The sequence below is a fragment of the Choloepus didactylus genome, chromosome 3 (genome assembly GCF_015220235.1).
Source record: "Choloepus didactylus isolate mChoDid1 chromosome 3, mChoDid1.pri, whole genome shotgun sequence".
In the NCBI taxonomy this organism is placed as follows: domain Eukaryota; kingdom Metazoa; phylum Chordata; class Mammalia; order Pilosa; family Megalonychidae; genus Choloepus; species Choloepus didactylus.
In genome coordinates, this window is record NC_051309.1 from 180,668,443 (window position 1) to 180,690,767 (window position 22,325).

The 22,325-nt window shown below is 33.2% G+C and overlaps 1 protein-coding gene across 5 annotated transcripts in view; it reads left to right on the top strand.

Moving 5' to 3' along the window:
• Window positions 1-22,325, top strand: part of TLL1 (tolloid like 1) — a 205,666-nt gene that overhangs the window by 68,394 nt on the left and 114,947 nt on the right. For all 5 annotated transcript variants that reach the window (XR_005215990.1, XM_037830965.1, XM_037830968.1 and 2 more), the window contains exon 2: window positions 18,817-18,927. Coding sequence is in view for 4 of the 5 variants with exons in the window: in XM_037830965.1 (XP_037686893.1) it covers window positions 18,817-18,927 (111 nt within the window). In the remaining variant the exon portion in view is untranslated. The remainder of the gene's footprint in view (window positions 1-18,816; window positions 18,928-22,325) is intronic.

Genomic DNA, 22,325 nt, shown 5'->3' on the forward strand with positions numbered 1-22,325 from the left:
TTTTTTAAGATTCAATATTCCAGAAAAGGCAGTTAAATGAGCAAATATTTGGATTATAGTTTCTTTTCATGATGGTGCAATCACTGTTTTGTTATATATCACACTTTCTTTTTCTGGATAAATGGAGAAACTGTGTTTTTCTTACAGCTCAGGAAAGGTTGAATTTTGAGTCTGTAATTTTAAGATTTAATAGTGAGGTTTGAAAGATTGTAAAATGAGCAAGAAAAGATAATCTGGATGAAAGAAAAAGAATACATAAAATTATTGGAAGATTGGAAGAATGGCAATTATCTACAATTTATTATAAACTATGATGAGAAAGGATGATAGCTCAATAGATAAGAAACACTAGATAGGAAAGGATGAATCTCAACAGTGATGGCATTGAGGTTTGCAGATTCCCAGCAACTGTCCTTGGTATGGCACAAAAATTGTAGTGAAAAGTGTGGTTGGGGAGAAATGGAAGAAGGCATTACCTGTCTGGCAGAAATTATTAAAATATCTGCAACTACTGAAATAATATGTGAAATATCTTTACCAGAGCTGCGGTGTCATTACCGCTTACCAAGAAACTACTATATGGCAGACGCTGTGCCAGAATCTCAAACTTTTAAGCTCAGTTTGATAGATTTCTATTAGGACTTTACCACCAAGTGGAGAGACATATCATGGCACATACATGAAAATGAATTAAGTGCTATAAAATGAAGACATGAGATAAGTAATCATGGCTAAATATTTATACTCTTCAGTCAGACTGCCAGGGTTTGAATCTGTTGTGTGATTTGTTGGCTGAACTTCTCTAAGCCTTAATTTTTTCATTGGGTCTTAGAATCTGGGGATAATAACTGGACTACTTAGTAGGTTCTTGTAACAATACATGCACCATGCTAACCTTGGTGCTTGTTACTCACAGATTAGTTATGGGGGTAATTGTGAATTCAACATTATGAGAGCAACATTGTGATATACAGGCTATAAGGCATCAAATAGTGCAAAGCCTCTATGTATGTTGCTGTGTGTGTGTGTGTGTGTGTGTGTGTGTGAACACATTACATCCAAGAGTACTGACTTTTAAAATTGTCACACACATTTAGACTCTGGTTCTGGCCTTGATGCTTCTTAGTTGTGATACTGGGTAAGTCACTAAAATCTCGCTTATTTTTAAGTCTCCTTATATGTTTGTTGTAATCCCTGCCTCAAAGGGTTGTGTTGTGGGTATTAAATCAGATACTCTGTAAGAGTGTGATCATAAGTCCATCTACCTAAATTGCCCTTGCATAATTTTGGGCATTTATATCTTTCATTTTTAATATGTGAAAATGATGTTGATTGATGTTATCTGGGTGTTTATGTTCAAATTATTTGGATTTTTAAAATTGTGTTTTTACTCTGCCCATTACATTTTTTCTATACTAAATTAGAATAATAAAAATCTATATGTAAACTTCTGAATTGGGCTAGTATATAGGCTCAAAAAAGCTCAAGATATTTCCTTGTAGAAATGGTTGGCTAAATTCCGATGAGATTAACTGTACCTTTAAAAATATCCTACGTAATAAAACCCCTCTACAAAATATTTATCAGCACCCATTTACTCTGAGGTCATATTTAGAACTATTTCAACCCTACAGAGTGGGATTTGAATCTTAAAGTAAATGAAACACTCAATCATTCAACACAAATCTATAGCATCTAACCCTGTATTAAATTGGGCGCTTTATATCTTGGAATTTCCACGAGATCCTTATTGATTTTTTTCTTAGCATAGGATTTTTAATAAGCTTACGTATCAGCTTTACTGACCACATCAGATTGACATTGAGAACTAAAAGAGGACAGAGCAAAGCTTTTTAGGTAAGCATACTGATAGCTCTGGGAGTGAGCCTGCATAAACAGGAGGGGAGGCAATCTACATAGATATGCAATTCTGCAGTTTCCCATAATTGGTGATCCTATTGCGTACTGCGAGTCACTGAGAAAGAATGTTAACTATCCACTAATCATGAAGATGGGCACATGTGCGTCTGTCTCATTGTATTGCCACCTAAGAGTTTGATGTGGAATGCTCATTTTCATGGAATACAAGAAGCATTACGGATTGAGGGTGACAGCATTAAGGACATAGATTTGAATTTAGTAAAAAAAAAAAAAAAAAAAAGTACAAAGATGTGTGAGGAGGGAGCAACGGCAAACAACCTAAAGAGGAAAAAGAGGTGGAATGAGTCTGTGGTCATGAGACAATGAGACGGCTCACATGACTGGAATAAAGTCTTCAGCCAGACTGAAGGATAGGGGTCTTCAACTTTGGGCATACAAGAACTATCCAGGCAGTAGTTTAAAATGCAGATTTCTGGGTCCTATCTTCAGAAAATATGTTCCAGTGGACTGGAAGTAATGCCCAGGTATCAATATATATTTTTCTAACTCTCCAGTTAATTCTAATGCATATAAATTCACACTTGGAGAAATAGTGCCAGGGAAAATGGAGCTGTTCATTGAAGGCTTTGAGCCAGAGGGGAGGTGTTACAAGTGTTCCAGAAAGATTAATCTGGTGTAGTGGCATACCAGAGGTCAAGATAAAATGTACTAAGTCATCTAGCTAAGAGGTGATTAGAATTTAGTGTGGCATTCTGACAGAAACTATAACTTATAGACAGAAAAGTTACTAGGGGTATGTAGAGCACAGTCAGTAGAATTTGATGATTTACACTAAATATGGGAAAGAAAAGAGAATAGAGAAATGGTAAAGCTAAATTAGGAAGCTATCACTGGAAAGAGAAACAGTTTTAAAGGCAATGACTAGAATTCATGTTGGATTTATCTTGTATCTAGTTAAAATGAGGCTGGTTTCTATGTAAGGTTTATTTTGGAGTCAGTATAACCTAATGATAAAATGCCTGGGTTTGAATTCCAACCTTTACTAACTTAGAAAAGATTCTTTCCTTCATTGAATTTCAGTTATCTAATCTGTAAAAGGAGTGTACCAGCCTCAGAGTTGTTATGGGAAATAAGTGCATGTATAGCACTTTCCGCATCCTTTCTCTAAGTTACAAACATCAGAAAAAAGCCATCTATGAATGCTTTACATGTTTTAGGTCTCACAATGCTCTTTTTAGAACTAGAATTATAATTTTTTTATATGTCTTGTATTCTTTGACACTATGACGCTTTTAAACAAGAAGCATATACTTGAATTTCTGAGCCTGTTTCGACTTCTTAAAAAAAATCTCCTTGGTAGCCATAGTATACCTAAACAACTTCACATTTCTGTTACAGTAAACACATTGCTGCTTTTAGGATAAAGAATTTCAAAGACCACTCATTCTATGCCCAGTTCCAATTCTGAATTCTTTCCCCAAATTACTACTTCATCAGTAGTACAGGAATATAGACCAAGCAAATGACTAATAAAAAGTGATGCTTTTTGGTGAACTCATTAGGGGGAAAGATTATTAGTTTCAGGTTCAGTCCTTAGTTTTCTTACTACATGTCAAAGGATCTTTTTTTTTTTTTTTTTTTTTGCCAAAACAGGCTTAATAAATACATGGATATTAAAACGAACAAGGAGATAATTATTGGCTCTCATCCAAAGAAAATTTGTCACATTATTTATAAAATAAATATTTTAAGCCCATTTAGTCACTTTGGAGGTTTATAAGTGGGAGATGATGAGTTTTGTTTTGTCAATTTTGTTTAAAGAAAAAAATTCAAATCTTGATGTTGTATATCAAAGTGCTATTTATCAAACTCTCAAGTTCGTAATTATTATAGTAGTTCATCTTAAAATTAAAAGTAAGAGCTTCTCTCTCTGTGTGATTTTTAGAAGCTGTTACAATGACCTACGTAGAGAACTATAATACTTTGTGTCACAGAAATACTGATTATGTTTTTGGAAAGCTACTTCTGTACTGCCTGGGTGGCAAAATGAAGGAATATAAATGTGTATGTGTTAAGCCTAGGAGAACCTGGAAGTACTTTGAGCTTGGCAAAATTAAATTTCACATTGAGCTGCTTTGTGTTTAGCAAAATACAAAACATATTTGGAAAACCACTTTCTCCCTTAAGTTTATACCTCTGGGTATTTTTAGCAATATTATTTTGATTTCTGATTCATTTCCAATATTTTATGAGAGATTTCTGATAACCATGGGACCTTTTTCGTTGAACCTGGACATTTTGTAGTGCCAATATTAAATTGTATTATAGTCCAGGAAGCCTTAATTCAGTATAAAATTTTTAATTTGGGTCTTAAAGTTTGGCCGGTACCTTCAGCCATTTCCTGGATTGTTGGTTCTTCATTGTATTGAAATGCTTAATTAGTCTACCTTTTCATTGCATATGTTAGCTTTACCTGTACGGTGATATTTTAGTGGACATTAATTTAGAAAAAGTTCATGATCCTAGGCCATTGATCATCAGGATTGCCTTTATAGCTTTTATTTGGAGGGGCTATAGTACATAAATATCACAAGTATTTATATGCACATATTTTTTAAATGTTCTTTATGTGTTTTATATATTCAGTTGAGGTCCAAATTAAAAAATTATGACTAACCAAACTCTGAGAAAATATACAGAAGTTTCCTCTCTTTCCTCAAAAGAATTCAAGTTACATTAGCAGCAAATGTCGTAAATTGGCTATTTTTAAAAATTATTATTTTAGGGATGACCTAACACAAATTATTTGGGATCTGCTTTTTTATCCCTTTCATGGATGTGTGGCATTCTTGATGTCATGGAAATAAATAATACAGCACAAATCCAGAATTATTAATCACTGTACTTAGATGGACTTTTTCATGTTAAAATGTTGAAAAACATTAACTGATCCTTTGAAGAATCTTGTTTTGTATATTTTATTATCAGCAGGGCACATTCTTATCTAAAGTTTATGAGAAGTTGTTATTCCCAGCTAGATTCTTACTCTGTGTAATGTTGTATATATAATTTTACAAGACTCAACAGTTCTCACACAGATTTTCATCCTGTGTAACTCTAAGGGAATTCATTAACATCAGTTACAAAAGCTAACAAAGATTCCAAATAAGTCTCATTATCTTCTACTATGTAAACATTGGGCTTTTAATGAGTGTTCTGAGGCCAGAGAAAACAATTTTTTTAAAATTAAAAAAATAAAATCTACAATTTCTTTGTCTCCGCTTCTTCCTATTAATATTTATAAGTAATCAGATAACTTTTATATTTATTCTCTCTTTTTGTTCATAATAGACATTCTTATTCTGGGCATAACATATTTTTAAAATGTTGTAAGTATCGATATTTCCTCAAGGAGCCTTTCTTTGATTTCTAAATGTATGCAAGAAGGAACATACACATCTGGAAATGATCAAAAATGAATCCACTACAATGTTTAATTGAAATATTTCTAAATATAATATTCTTAAGTAGGCAAATTCTTTTGGACACGAAGTGTATTAGGGAATATTACTTTTAATCTTCCATCTTCATTCTCTCCTGGTAGGTGAAAGCTGTGAGAGAAGGTTAGATTAAAATTTTTTTCTTCATAGGAGGCACAAGAATGCTAGCATTTAAAATAGACATTATTCTTTTTACCATGTACAACTGGACTCTAAGAAGATTTACCATTACTTTTTATCCTAATTTCTTGTTCTAGGGTATGTTTCTTAAAATGTAATTAGCACATTATTTAAGTGATCCTAATTATTCTGTTTGGAAGAATAAATGGCATATAAAATTGAGTTGTTTCTCTGGTGACCGAAAAACAGGTATCATGTGCAATAGGAATTGGAACTCATAAGCTTTGTTTTTTGTTTTTTTTTAACCAAGGTCACACTCTGTGGGTTGGTAGTGTCAGGTTACCCTTGGCTAGTCTGCCTTACCTAGTGCTGTGACCCGCAACCACATACCCGTGTGCTCTAAACCACTGCTTACCATGCCCTTCTTAGGCTGTGGCTGCTACATTTACAATTAAAATTGGTTAAGGGAATATCATGAAGTACCCAAGGTGATTATCTTCTGCCAAACATGTTCCTCCATTCCCCAGTTGTATGGCAATAGCCTCAGCTCCACTGATGATTAGCGTCAGTTACCCCCAGCAAGATGGTAATTCTTTATCTTACCTGTTGGTCCCTTGGCACAAAGGGCCCAAAGTGCTCAGGCAGCAGCCGTAGCTTGAAGTCCAGAGAGATTCTGTCCTTAGAATTACTATTTCGCCTATACTGCACAAACATCTGACAGATCATGCTAGCATTCCCTTTTACCAGTGTACCATCAGCACTGAAGAAATATTTAACAGTTTTACTCTTACTGGATAGCAGAGGCTATTAGTGCTCCACCTACAACCAGTGTTGGAATTCTCATTGCCAGCCAAGAGTGTCACTAGTTGTCCCAACTGTCACAGGTTGGGAAGTACATTCTGAGGTGGAAATGAGCATGTGGGGGGTTGACCAGCAAGAATTCTTGTGATCACTACTTGTGAAAGGAAGGGTAAGAAACAGGATTGGGCACAGGGAGATACTGGGCTACAATTTAGTCTCAGTGAAGTCTTAGTCAAGTTTAGAGCTCTGAGCCTAGGCTGACCCATCAGAGATGTCCCAGATTGGGTAGAGGTGGTCATGCCCTTATACCCTCTTCTCGACCAGTCATTGGATACAAGCTACTTACAAGAAGAAAGCTTGGCTATGGATAAGTGAACTCTTCGGCCAAGAAGGCTGAAAGATCATGTCTGTCAGTCAAAAACCTTCTCAGTAGCTGAGAAGATATTCTACAGTCTTGAGGAGGTATTTGGAAAGTCCATCAAAACATCCTCTGAAAAAACACCGTGGGAAAGAGTCTGGTAGTGTTTCCCTTACCTCCACCCCTCTCCATATTTATTGGGGCAGTATAGGCAGGGAACATTTAAGCTACTGCATAGAAAAAAATCTACTTCTAAATATATTGCCATGCCAAGGCACATTTATAAGATATTTCTGCCAATTATTTAAGGAGCAAATAATTCCATTCTTATAAAAATTGTTCTGGTGACTAGAAAGGAAATAATGTTTGCCAGCTGATTTATGAGGTTAGTATAACCTGGATTCCAAAACATGATGATGAAAAAAGAGAAGAGAAAAATCATGACCCAATATTATTTATAAATCTATATGCTAAAATCCAAAATTGGAACATAAGGGGCTCCTTTGACCTGGTAGAGTTTTTTTCAAAACTGTTAGCAAAGGCAGAGCTACTGGTGAAATATTGAGCCTTCTGTTATTAAGAGTCTTCTATCATTGCTTATATTCAATATTAACATTTTAGGAATTGTGTAAAGCAAGAGTTGTGGTTTTCTTTGCCCCACTTGTCTTTGGAGCTTCTTGGGAATAGCTTGCAACTGAATTTCATGCTAAATATTGTCCATGGGTCCTAGTTTTGTCATCTTGGTTGTTCTCTGTTTTTATCGGAGGAATAGAGAATATTCAATTATTATGTTTTTGTTGCTGCTGCTGCTACCACTTGTTATCCAAAATCTAGAGAGTACCTAAAAACGGGTAAATATATGTATGGCTTATTACCTAATTGATTGAACTCCCAGATATATATCTTAGGGAAAGTCTTATTCAATACATGTTGTTTAATAGATCATTGTTGCATTGGTGAAAAATTTGATGCTACATTAATGCCTATCTATTAACAGAAAAATATATAAATAAATATTACGTACATGCAGAAGTAATTAGAAGCTAAAAAATTACAGCCAAAGGTGTCATAAATAAATATCACATATTCAATATTGAGCAAAATAATCAAGTTCAAAAGAATATGTTAATATGATATTTATATAAAATTTAAAATCATGGAAAAAGAACAATACTACACCTTTCTATGGATACATATATATGAGTTGCAGAAGAATAGAAACCTGTATGTGAATGATTACTCTGGCAATCATTACTCTGGAGAGAAAATAAGGGCCATGGGAATTAGAAGGAGTATCTGTAGGGTGTTAAATTCTATTCTAAAAATAAACTCCTGAGGGAAATTTTGCTAATTATTTAGATTTTAACAAAGGTAGATGGTAAGTACACTTTTCTGTATAGTTGAAATATATCATAATATTTAAATAAAGAGTAAAAGTCTGTCTGGTTGATTGAATATATTAATATGGACAAAGAAAGAATATGCCAATTAGAGTTTAGATAATATACATAGAAGCCAGGAGAAAAAGATGGTTCCAGAGGCTTATAAGTCTGATCAAAGACTTAATGGACTGATGCCGTTAAACATTGGAATCCAATAACTAAAACTCCATATTGAGATTTCATGTTCAACAGGAAATCGTGTGAATATAGTTTTTCTTCCCATGTTTATCTTTATCTGTATTGAGTGTATGTTGGGCAGACAACTGGCATGTCCATTCCCCTTCACAGCTGTATTTCTTGTTGTGAACTGGCATTTTCATTCCCATCATGGCAATCTCTATTGGGCTTTCTCAAGGTTATCTGCCTTTCCAGTGTAATGGATTTTGAGACACTGGCAGGATTGAGTTTCTGAGTCTACAAGACTCAGGCCAGACCTTAAATTAGAGCAAAAGTAAACACTACCTTTGGAGCTTCTCCCCAGAAACATCTCTCTATTTTCTAAATCATATCATTTCTGAAATTCATTGGTGGTCTCTTTTGAAGGAGCAAGTAAATGACTGTTATAGTCACAGTCTCAGAGAAAAACATATGGTTGATATTTCAGGAATACTCAGGATTATGTGTAGTTATAGATAGTTACAGACAGAGGTACAGAACTGGCAAAACTGGGAACTCTGTGAGCGGTTGTTAGGGAGTGCGTTATATTTTTTAATACTCCTTTCAGTGATTCAGAGAGGCCCTCAAGTACCTGAGCCTACTGTAATTTTTTGAGTGGCAGATAGAAAATAAAAGGCTAAATTGTCAGTTAAAATTGTCTCTGAATAGTTAATAGAGCCTACCAGATTTACGAAATTGTTAATCCATAAGGAAATGAACTTTAACTTCTTTATTTTGAATTCCCATTACCTAATACAATATCAGGCACAAACAGAAGTTCAATAAATGGCTATTAAGTGAATTCTTCATATCATTTACCATAAACTTTTCAATATACAGATTAATGGAAGTTAACTGAGTGAAGAGGTAAATGAAAGCTGTCCCTTTTAATTGTCTTTTGGATTTCAACTTAGATGTCACTTCTTCAGGGAATGTTAGCCAGCATGTATGAAGATGGAGAGTTAGCATGGCACATACCGCTATCTCCAATTACTATACACATATACATACACACACATATGCATATACATATAAATATATATCTGCATAAATATACATATAAATATATATGCATAAATATACATATATGATTTTTTTATCTTCTCCTCCAATTAGAATTTAACCTTTCTTCCCCCAAGTATGTCCCTTGGACCTAAAAAAAGTTCTTACTTAATCATTGTTGCATAAATGAATATCTGTAAAAGTAAAATGTGTATGGAACAGAGATGGAGGAATATTGATTGTGACAAGTCCAGAGAAGTAGGTAGGGGCATACCATGGAAGGATTTTTATTCACAGTATGGAGAGTTATGTGGATAGACTTTTCTGAGTGGACAGAAAGCATGATATTTTTGTCCTATGTGAATGCTCACCAGAGGGTGACTTCAGCAGAGGGGGCTTTTAATAATTAAGTGGATAAGATTACCCTTTTGTGGATACCAGTTGCATTGTTTCCCAAGCTACTCCTGTCATTGCCCAATGGGCTCATGAACAAAGTGGCCGTGATAGTAGGGATGGAGGTTATGCATGGACTCGGATACATGAACTTCCACTCATCAATGCTGACTGGCTATAGCCACTGCTGAATGCCCAATCTGCCAACAGCAGAGACCAATATTCAGTCCCTGATATGGCACCATTCCCTGAGATGATCAGCCTGCTACTTGGTGGCAGGTTGATTGGATTGTACTATTTCCATCATGGAAAGGGCAGTGTTTTGTTCTAACTGGAACAGACACATTTTCTTAATATGTGTTTGCTTTCCCTGCATACAACCCTTCTGCCAAAACTACCATATGTGGACTTAAAGAATGCCCTATGCATTATCATGCTATTGCACGCAGCACTGCCTCTAATCAAGGAACCTACTTCATGGCAAATGAAGTGTGGGAATGGGAACATGCTCATTGAATTCACAGGTCTTACCATGGTCCTCATCATCCTGAAGCAGCTGGATTGGTAAACAAGTGGAACAGCTTTTTGAAGCTCAATTATGGTGCCAACCTGGTAGCAATACCTGGCAGGGCTGGGTCAGTGTTCTCCAGGAAGCTGTGTGTGCTCTAAATCAGCACCTGCTCCATGGTGCTGTCTCTCCCATAGTCTGGATTCACTAGTCCAGGAATCAAGGGGTGGAAATGGAGAGGCACCACTCAGTATTAACCTTAGTGATCCATCAGAAAAATCCTTCCTTCCTGCCCCTGAAACATTAAGCTCTGCTGTTCTACAGGTCTTAGTTCCAAAAGTAGGAGTGCTTTCACTGCAGACACAATAATGATTCCATTGAACTGGGAGTTAAGACTGCCACCTGGCCAGTTGGGGCTTCTCATGCCTCTTAATCAACAGGCAAAGAAGGGGATTACTGTACTGGCTGGGGTGATCGATCCTGACTACTAGGGGAAATAGGACTGCAACTACACAATGGAGGAAAAGAAGAGTTTGCCTGGAATACAGGAGATCCCCTACGGCATCTTTTAGTACTACCATGTCCTGTGATTAAAGTCAATGAAAAACAGTAACAACCTAATCCAGGCAGGACTAACAATAGCCCAGAAACTTTGGAATAATGGTTTGGGTCACCCCACCAGGCAAAGAACCATGGTCAGCTGAAGTGCTTGGTGAGGGTACAGGGAACATGGAATGGGTAGTGAAGAAGGTAGTGATAAATACGAACTATGACCACATGACCAGTAACAGAAATGAGGATTGTAATGGTTATGAATATTTCTTCCTTGTTTTGTTATGAATAGGTTTGTGTATATTCATGAAGCAAATATCTTTGTTTTCTTCAATATCTTATAATATCTTTTTTTCTTCCCTTACCATATAACATATGTTGTATCAACTTTATGTCATAGTATTTAAGTTATAGGGTATCAGGTTTAAGAGTGGTTATTATCCAAGGACTTATACCCTCTTCTAGTGAAAGTTGAGTATTGCTAGTTGAAAATATAACTGTGTTTTTTTTTTTTAGAGATTAGGTATGGTTTAATGAGATGTATATGGGTACCAAGTTATAGAAAATGGGTGGGCTGTGATGGTTAAGTTCATGTGTCAATTTGGCCAGGTGATGGTGTCCAGTTGTTTGGTCAAGCAAGCACTGGCCTGATTGTTACTCTGAGGTTATTTAATGGATTTAAATCAGTCACTTGATTGCATCTCTGGGTGATCACATTTACAATCAACTGAGGAGATTGCCTGAAACAATGAGAGAAATCTCCTCCAATCAGCTGAAAGCTTTAAAAGGAGAGGTGATGATTTCAGCAGTCAGAAGGGAGAATTTCCATCTCTACTTCAGCCAGCCAGCCTCTCTTGGGGAATTCATCAAAAACCTTCATTGGAGTTTCCAGCTTGTGGCCTGTCCTGTGGAATTTGGACTTGCCCATTTGGACTTACCCACCCCCACAGTCATGTGAGTCAATTCTTATGATAAATACCATAATATTTACATTATATCTTGTCTCTATCTCTATGTCCATCTCTCTCCCTATATCTATCTCCTTGATTTTGTTTCCCTTGAGAACCCTGACAAATACATATATGCTGATACATACACATTCACAAATTGTTTTGCTCGCTCCCTGATTAGAAATTAATCTTCTTCCACCTAAAGTAGGGTAGGGTGTATCTCGGGCTGAAAAAGAGTGTTTACTAGATAGTTGTTTAATAAATGAATATCTATAAAGTAAAGTTTGGAGCAGAGATGGTTGGATATAAATTGGCACAAGGCCAGGGAAGTAGTTAGGGGCAGACTATGGAAGGTCTTTTATCCACAGTATATTCCATTGTGTATACATAGCAGACTTTATATAAAATTCCTTTATTGATATAACTCTAAGTTTATTTAAATTTTAGCTAATATAAAATGATGTAATAAATATATATGCAAAAATAACCTTTTCACATTTGAAAATTCATATTTTCCCATTACCTCGCAAACACTGGAGGTTAGTAGTTGTTTCAGTGTTTTCCAGTCTGATAAGTGAAAAATGGTACATTGTGCTCCTTTATATGTAATTCCTTAAATACAGAATGATTTTGAGTCTTTTTTCAAATATGACATATTTTCTGTGAAATGGTCATGTCCTTTGATCATTTTTCTTCTGGGTTGTTGGTCTTTTTCATACTGATTTGTGCTTTTTTACAGTAAAAAAATTAGCTCTTTGATATTTTTTACTTTGTGTATGATGATGTTTGCCTTTCAATAATTTAATTATAATAATTAAAAATTGTATGTTTGCAAACATTTAAAAAATAAAGGTAAAAAATATACTAATGTTTGCATCTGGATATTTTGGTATGAGAAGGAGCCGTCTGTATTCTCTCATTCCAAATGTAACTGAATGATCTGGATTCTTAAAAAGATCTGAAACAACTTTGCTAAATTTGAGAGAACCTACATAAATTGCAGTTCATTATTGTCCCTAGGCTAAGCATTGTTGAACAAATAATCTCATTGCAAATTCCAACTAGTTATGTCAGTTTTCCCATTTCCAGTGGTATGAAATCTTTTAAGCATTAACTGGATTCTGGGAAAGAAAATTACTAATTTGAAAGGTGATGGATAATCTATAGAGTTATTGGTAAATTACTTTTAATCATAGGCAGATATTTCCAATCATGAAAGCCAAATTTCATACATAACATTAGTAGGGACCCAAAATAATATTATGTAATTTTATTTTGTATACATAGAAAAATACGCACTCAGATATATTCAATGCATAAACACATATGCATACATATATGTATGTTGTGTATTTTTATTTTATTTTTTCCTATTTCATTTTATTATTTTATCTGTAATAAATTATGAGTGACATTTTCCTACCTTGTATTTTTTTAACTCTATTTTTTTTATACTGATGTAGGGAAGTAAAATCCTGAAATTAATGTTTATTATAAATTAGCAAAGTCAGGGAAAATTTATTCCTGGCTTTTCTTAAACCTTATAAAATTATCTGACTTTATTAGTCACAGAATTTGCTATATATAGTAATATTAAATTTGTAGAAATTTGTTTTTTCTTTCTTGCTTAACTTGAAAGTGTGGTGTAATTTTACCTAAGAAGTAGTGCGTGAGTTTAAAAGTTTACCAAGATTCACACCATTCTACCAAAGTTTTATTTATTTTTAAATACTGTAAGATTTTATATTTCAGAATTAGATTTTGTTGATTGCATTTTACTTTTATATATTTTAAATTTTATTATATACATTTGATAAATACTAAACTATCATTGGTGCACATTGGTAAGTGCATGTATACATATATACATATATGTATGTTTAAATATACATACACACACACACATATGTCTTCTTGTGAATGAAACAACCACCTTTCATTTCTTACATGTTAGTTTGTTTTATAAGACTCCAATGACTTTATTAAAGTGAATTAATGCAAATAAGCATTTCACAAAATTTTGCCCATCAGAACTAACATTTTGTGAGAGGCTTAAAAACAGTGAAATGCAACTAGGGCATTTGCAGAGTCTTCTGTGTTTTCGTCCCTTCCAGTTTGCAAATACTGATGAGCTCCGTTTTCCTTTCGTAAATAATTCCTTTGTACATTACTTCCATTTTTCAATTAAGTGTGTCATCCATATGTCAGCACAAGTAACATCTATTCCGGCATTTCCCCTAGCAGACTTGCCTGCTGTGGTTAAGATGGGTCACCAGTATGATCACAAGTTGAAAGTTTTGGACAGACAGTGCTTCCAATGTGACTCAGAATCATGTTAACTCTAAAATATGACCTAAAGTCTGTTCTAATAAACTCTGCTATAACAAGTAAGGTGTAGACATAATACGAATAAGGCAATAAGAGAATGGGAAGTTTGTTAGAAAGTAAATGCCATCAGCAGTATCAAAATGAATCAGTATCATAAAATTTTCTAAGTCTTAAATGTGATGATGTAGGTGAAAGTGTTTTATTGATAATCAGCATACAGTGCATACTACTCTAAGTTACTGACACTTTATAGAAGTTTGAAAGTAAAACTTTAAAACATTGAAAATTAAATGACAGGGGTATTTCACAGATGTTTTAAATTTTGCTTGTTTCAGTGTGAATAAAATTCTATTTAATTATCCTTCTAGTTGTTTGAGGTACATAAGACTATGAAGAGAAGAAATAGAAATTATATGTCCAGTCAAGTTTACAGGAAATTGATGAGTTTTTAAAAATTTCATAGTTTATTTTACTGAGTACATGTTTTGTGGTTAATGTGGTGGGGGATATTAACCAAAGAGAAAAGACTCCAGGCTTTGAGTTGTACACCAAAGGAAATCTTTTACAAAGAGAAATAATAACACAGTAGATTGGAAGGCAACATTTTTCTCTTTTGACCTATTATATAAGTACACTGCTTAAAAATGGGGAAAAGTGGGGGGAAAGAGCCTTCTGTTAGTGTGAAAGAAAAGACCAGCCAATGGGAAAAATATAGCTAGAATACAGAAAATAGTAAGTTTGCATAGACAGTCATCCTTCCAGGAAGAGAACAAGATTTCCTCCAGGAGCTAGTGTTAATATTTAGAAAATAAAAAACAAACCTAATTTAAAAAATAAGTACCAGGATTGACTCCTACACGGCCTACAAATGTAAACAATTACAGGCCTAAGGGAAGAATAAACAACTGTTTTTCTCTATAGTTACAAGGTGTATGATGTTGGTTTATTATAATCTTGATAATGGTTTATTATAAATTTATTATTTGAGCAGTATAAGAATGGAAGTTTTTAAAAATTTATAAACTATAATAATTCATTTCCTTAAAGCATGCAAGAGAAAATATTAGACCATACACTAAAAACGTTTCAATATTTATTTTTATATTTCTTGATCAAAGTACTTCTCTGTCAGTGTTTTTTCCTTTGAGACAGAGTTCAAAATGAATATTTGTGGTATGGGTGATATTTTAAAAATGTACTGAGAAATCCTGTCCACAGGCATTGTGGGCTATAAATGCAGATTGATTTGGTATTTGAGTGGATCTTTTGTTATGGGAAAGTTTTTATGTTTTGTGACTTGAAAAATAACATGCATTTATTTGAAAATTTATCATTTAATCATATGATAAAATAACATTACATGAAAACAGAAAAAAAAATTTAAAAGACACATTGTATGCTGTATTCAGAATCTATTGCTCAATCTATGTTCACTTTGAAACACTCATTGATATTATGAAAAATTGAACAATGACTATATTATCAAATATCTCCATGTTTGGGAGGGAAATCCCTTGCTCTAGCATGGTGCATGTATATGTTCATTTTGCATTTCAGATTGCCAATTTCATTTGATTTTGTACTGAAATTATTTATTTCAGGATTCAGTAAATAATTGAAGAACACTGTGTTGAGCTTTAGCAGCAATTCTGTGCTATACATTTGGAGTATATTTATTTTTTTAATAATCAGTAACCTAAACAATATCTAGCTGCCTCCCATAAATCCTCCACCCCCAATAAATCTTATTTTGTAGATAAAAACATTTTATTTCAGAGTGGCCAGATAAGAGTCATGTTACCTAGGTGTGTCATTCAGTCCAGTTTATGAGGGAAAGATGAGTTAAACAATTTTATTTAACTCATTGCTTGTGATTCCCTATAAACACACTTTTAAAATTATACGTTAGATGATTTTGTTAAGTTTATTTCGTTTGTGGTAGAAGTGGAAATGCATGTTTTTTTTGAATTGTAGAATATTTCAAATAAAACATTGGGATACTTTCTTATGAACAACCACCAAAATAATTGAACTGTAAAAAATTTCTTTTTTATTATTAGAATAATAATAAAATAATAAAAAGTTTATTATTTTATTTAATTTTATTATTAAAATTTCTTTTTATTAAGGTATTCTTAAGTGCTTTGAAGAGTATTTCTGAGAGTCTATGTAAAAACACATTTTTTATCCTGTATTTAAGCTTTCAAAATTTTAGATAACTGTTTACCAAACTTTCAAGCATGTGATTATGGGGGAAACTTTTTGTTCTGTGCACATGAAATACCCTAGAAACTTACTTCCTTTATTGAGTGGCATACAATTGTCTTCAAACTCTATATTTTAGAACTTTTACCAAATAATCCTTGACCTTGGAAGTTTGCTTAGTGGTTGTCAATCATGTAAAAATAGTCGAAGTTTGAGCCTTTTCTCTTGCTCTTGTCTGAGGAAAATTTCATCATGCCTTCATTGTGGGCTACAGCAGCCAAAACAACCTTGTCAGATGTTCACAAGACATCATTCTTCCTCCCCAAATTGAATAGCAATAGAAGTAGAAAAGCTTAAATTTTATGTGAAAAAATGTAAAAAAGCAAGTGTTCTTGGCTGTTGTTGAATTTTAGAACTATGTCTTCAAACCCCATAAATCACAAGTTAACCGATCTGTTAGCTCAGTAATATACTTCCTGAGCATATCAGTGTGGCATTTAGAGAAAGGGGGACATATTTCCCGTAACTACAACTAGTAATATACACTACTGTATAAAAAAATGATAAAGCACTAATCCTCTCTAAATTGAATTTCTTTTAAATATGTGACTCCTTAGAATGGTCTAATATCCAGTATTTGGGGTATGAATGTAACATTGTGAAGTATGTAGCACACCTAGCCACACTTTTGTTGTACAAGACTTATCTCTCAATCCTTGGCATATTCTCACTGATATTTTTTATGCCTCAAACATTTATTGAGGAACTACTTTATGTCAGATACTCTGGCATTGAAGATTTAAAGATGAGCAACACATGCTTTCTGTTGTCAATATTTTCAAAATCAGATTGAGGAATCAGACAATTGAAACATAATTGTGAAATCTTGTGTGTTGTCATACAATAGAATACAGGCAGGATATGGAAACAGTCAAGATTGACACCTAAAAAGGTCAGTCAGAAAGAGGGAGTTTTGGGGGAAATTTATTTGTAGGTAATGATGAGGAGGCTCTAACCTTTGATCTCACTAACATCAAATCTTTGTATTAATTATGGGAAATGATAATTCATGCTTTTAAAACTTTATTTTTTTTTAAACAAAGTAAATTAAGAATATTGGATAGGAAGGAAAACAAAAATTCCGAAGTGGACTTGAGAATTGCAGCTATCTCTTTGGTCTTAACTAGCAGATATATGTTAGATTATAAAGTAAATTCTAAATCCATGTTGATATAAATTGCCATGGTCCAGCTTGTTATAGTAATACATAAATTAAATATTTTAGCATGCAGAAATAGGGCTCTTAGATTCAAGTAAAAGATGAATTAAAAGAACCTTCAATATTTACAACATAATTAGAGAAATCATGCATTTTAAACTATGTGATAGGTTGAAAAGTCCAAGACGTCTGTTTTTTTCTGTTGATAATATCAAGGTTTAAAGTTGTATTTGACCTGATTTGCATCACATAACATCACAGCTGCACATTAATGAACCACCTTGTTTGCTCATTGTCTATTCTCAAAGAAATATTTAATTTTCTTCTGAAACAATTCATGGTGTATTCATAACTGCCAACTATTCCAAAACTATTAGTTTAGAAAACTAATGATGAATAAAATGGGCTTATGTACTCCTGAACTGTCTCATGCCTTTTTTTTCTCCCTAGAAGTAATGTTTTTGCTTCTGGGAAGTAATACATCCTTGGAAGGGTGAACAGTTTTGATATAATTTTGCAAAAGCATAATTCGCACTGCATGTGAAAAGTCTTAAGAAGTAAAATAAATCAGACACAAAGGGACAGACATTGTGTAATTCCACTTGTGTGAAATAGCTAGAATGTGCAAATTCGTATATACAGAAAGTAGAGTTCATGTTACTGAGATGCGATGGGGGGAGAAGGGGGAGTTAAGGCATCATGGGCCCAGGGTTTCTGTTGGGGGTGATGGAAAAGTTCTGGTAACAGATGGTGGTGTGGGTGGCACCACGTTGTGAATGTGATTATTTGCACTGAATGGTAGGCTTGGGAGTGGCTGAGATGGGAAAGTTTATGTTGTATCTATCTTTCCACCATTTGAAAAAAAAAAAGAGAAAAAGACAGAGATTAAAGAGACAATGACAGTGATGTTAAATGTAAATTATCCTCAACTGGGTAATTTACTGGGAGGAGAAAAAGCCCAAAAGAACATTATTAGGATATATGAAAAAATAGGAACATTTTGGATTTGGGGACTTAGCCGGCATAGGAGCTCTCTAGAGAATTTAAATTTCTGAAGAATGAACTTAGTGAGTGAAAGTTTTATAGAGTCTCAGATAGGGATCTGGGTCTTCTTCAGAGTTTTCGGGACTACTGTTGACTTGGGCTTATCATACTGTGGCCATTTGGCATGTCTAGCTGAAGCTTGCATAGGAGTAACCTCCAGGACAGCCTCGACTTTAATTGACAGATGGCTGATCTTTATTCTGTAACAGTTCCAATAAATTCACTTACAATTACTTTCTGAAATGTCTTTCACTGTATTATATGGATCTCATTTCCATATTTTAATAACATTTTCTAATTAGCTTTGTTTGCATTAATTTTATCTTTTAAATATTTTCATTTATTTTTCTTTTTTAGCTGTGTTTTGGGGTGATATTGCCTTAGATGATGAAGACTTAAATATCTTTCAAATTGATAGAACAATTGACCTTACACAGAATCCCTTTGGAAAACTTGGACATACCACAGGTATGTTTGATTATTTGATTAAGTATGTGTTCATTTTGGATTAAATATACCCTTGAAATGCTACAAACACTCTTTGAGTCATTTTTAATGTTCTACTGATTAACCTTGATTTTCTGCACACATATGAGAATATTTAGAAATTTGGGCCTTGTTCATAGTACTCATTTTCTTTATTAATTAAGCAAACACATCACAGTTTTTATTATATATCAGCCTCTGCAACTGCTTTGCAGATATTAATTCTCTGAATCCTCATAACAACCCCATGATGGTAGGAACTCAGGTTATTGTGATTTATGAATGAGGAAAGTGGAGTTTAGAAGGCTATGTAGTTGCTTAGTCATACAGCCAAGAGTGGCTAAGTCAAGACCAGAGTTCAGTTCTGACAAAGGCAAAATTTCATGCTCTTGAGCTTATATTCAATTGCTTCTCATTTAGATAGTGAGTTTAAAATGTAAATTATTCTTAGAGTAGTTATATAAATCTTATTTAGAAAATATATCTTTCTTCCTTCCTTCCTTCCTTCCTTCCATGTATCATCCATCTATAATTTCTAGGGAAAACCTAGAAGACAGTTTTAATTATAGTTGTTTTGAACATGATTGGATTATGACTATATGAGAGTTCTAATATTGAAAATATTATTTGGCCTCTCATTTTTTTTTTTTAATCTTCATTTTATTGAGATATATTCACATACCACGCAGTCATACAAAACAAATCGTACTTTTGATTGTTCACAGTACCATTACATAGTTGTACATTCATCACCCAAATCAATCCCTGACACCTTCATTAGCACACACACAAGAATAACAAGAATAATAATTAGAGTGAAAAAGAGCAATTGAAGTAAAAAAGAACACTGGGTACCTTTGTCTGTTTGTTTCCTTCCCCTATTTTTCTGCTCATCCATCCATAAACTAGACAAAGTGGAGTGTGAAGAAGACATAATGCTAAGCGAAATAAGCCAGGCACAAAAAGAGAAATATTATATGCTACCACTAATGTGAACTTTGAAAAATATAAAACAAATGGCTTATAATGTAGAATGTAGGGGAACTAGCAATAGAGAGCAATTAAGGAAGAGGGAACAATAATCCAAGAAGAACAGATAAGCTATTTAACGTTCTGGGGATGCCCAGGAATGACTATGGTCTGTTAATTTCTGATGGATATAGTAGGAGCAAGTTCACAGAAATGTTGCTATATTAGGTAACTTTCTTGGGGTAAAGTAGGAACATGTTGGAAGTTAAGCAGTTATCTTAGGTTAGTTGTCTTTTTTTTACTCCCATGTTATGGTCTCTTTAAAATGTTCTTTAAAATGGCCTCTCATTTTAAGGTATTTTTATTAACATTTAAAAATATATTATTTTGGTAAGATTTTTATTGTTTCATTTTGGAAAAAAATTGCATGGTTAAAATATCTTTTTGTACTTATGGCTAAAAAAATGTATTTGATGTTATGCTTTTTGAACTCATTGTATCCATCCACCCACCCCCATTACTTTTTAAATTTTCTTCTTCATTTCCCTTGAAAATCAAATACATGTTTCCCTTCTGATACATGGCAGACAAATACATTACAGAGTTAAGACAATTTTCATTGTGAAGTAATATCTCTTTGCCAATTTACTTTTTTTCCTCAACTTTTTATTATGGCAAAATTCAAATATATGTTGAAAGGATACAAGGACAGTAGTATTTCTGGCTCTTAGATTCAAACAAACAATTTAACATATTTGCTGTGTGTGTGTGTGTGTGTGTGTGTGTGCATGCACACATGTACAAACAGGAATGTATGTGTTTATAAACCAGAACATTGTAAAATTAGTTTGTGACAACACAACCCTTTGACATTAGTTTTACATGAAGTTTCTAAGAATAAGGACATTATATTGGCATTATCACATCAAATAATTATGTAAAATAAAAAGTGTATAATATCATAAAACCTAGGAAATTTATTTAAAATAATAATGCATACTATTTTAAAAATAAAATGCTTTGGCCTTTGTTATATATACTGACAATCTTTCCTGAAACATAAACCAATATAGGTTTGCAGTAATAATACGTTTCTATACAATACGTTTATTGGCTTAATTTCCAGTGTCTGTCTAACCCTGAAGACTGCCAAGGAGGCAATATATTCTGGATAGAGCAATGAAACAGCTCAGAAAAATCCTAGGTTTATCAAAAGCTGAACTTTCAGTTTGTTAAATATTTTTATTACCTTCAAATTTTATTTAGGTCATTTCTTTATTCCACCTACCCCATTATTTTGGGGGTGTTCATTTTCTGTGATTTAAAACATTTTCATCTTATTTCATTTTGTCATTTCCTTTATAGTTATGCTTTAAAATAGTAATAGATGGAAGATAAAATATTGATATTTTAGATATATAGAATAAAACATTATTTTGTCAATCATAAACATTTATTCTAAATATATATGTATGTGAAATACAAATACAGTTCAAAAGTTCAATAGTAACATGTACTCTTTAGCTGAATTTCAGTGTAAAAGTATACTATATGCTTTTTATTATTCTGTCTTTTCCTTTACTAACTTGTTTATGTTCATTTGACTATATTTCTCATTTCCTTATTTTGAAATGTATGGCCTTTTCCATAATTTTTATTTTGTATAGATTCTTTTTGTTTTAGAACACATGAAAAATAACCACTTATTTTATGAATCCTCCCTTTTTCTATTTCAATGAGCAATCTATGCAGAGTTTTATTTCAATTGCTATGAAAATTATTAAAACTTGCTAAATTTGCTAAAATTTCATATATTACAATATTATTGCCTTTGACAGACTTCAACATTGTTTTTTCAATTACATAATTACTTCTATCTTTATTAATTTAATATTAACTAATGCATTTCTTTTTTCTTATAATTAGCTTCTCCATAAATCTATCTGTATGCATTTTAGGTTATCTGATATCAAATGTAACTGTTACATAATGGTCCTTACAAGCATATAGTTTCCATATTTTAAAAATGTTTCTTGTAACTGCTTAGGAATGAATGCATTTAAGTATTACCTCATCTTTCTAAAATGCTCAACAAAAAAATTTCAAAAATTTTTCTCAAGGGGAACAGCAAAAATGTGAACATGTAATGCAAATAATTAGCAGATTATCAGTCAGTGAACATGCACCCTGTCTTATTTGCCTTATAAGGATTTATTTGCTTTTTCCTCTAAGATTCTTATGCGGCAATAGTTTTTATAACTCTTTTTTCTATTACTTCAATCTAATTTAAGTTTCAGCATTAATTTCAAAGAGACGAAAAAGAAGATGCTCAAAGGAAATAGTTCAAAGTCTGAGAACAGTTTGTTGCTTTCATAAATTTCTGACACTCTTTTGTTGTCCTAGCCCAAAGA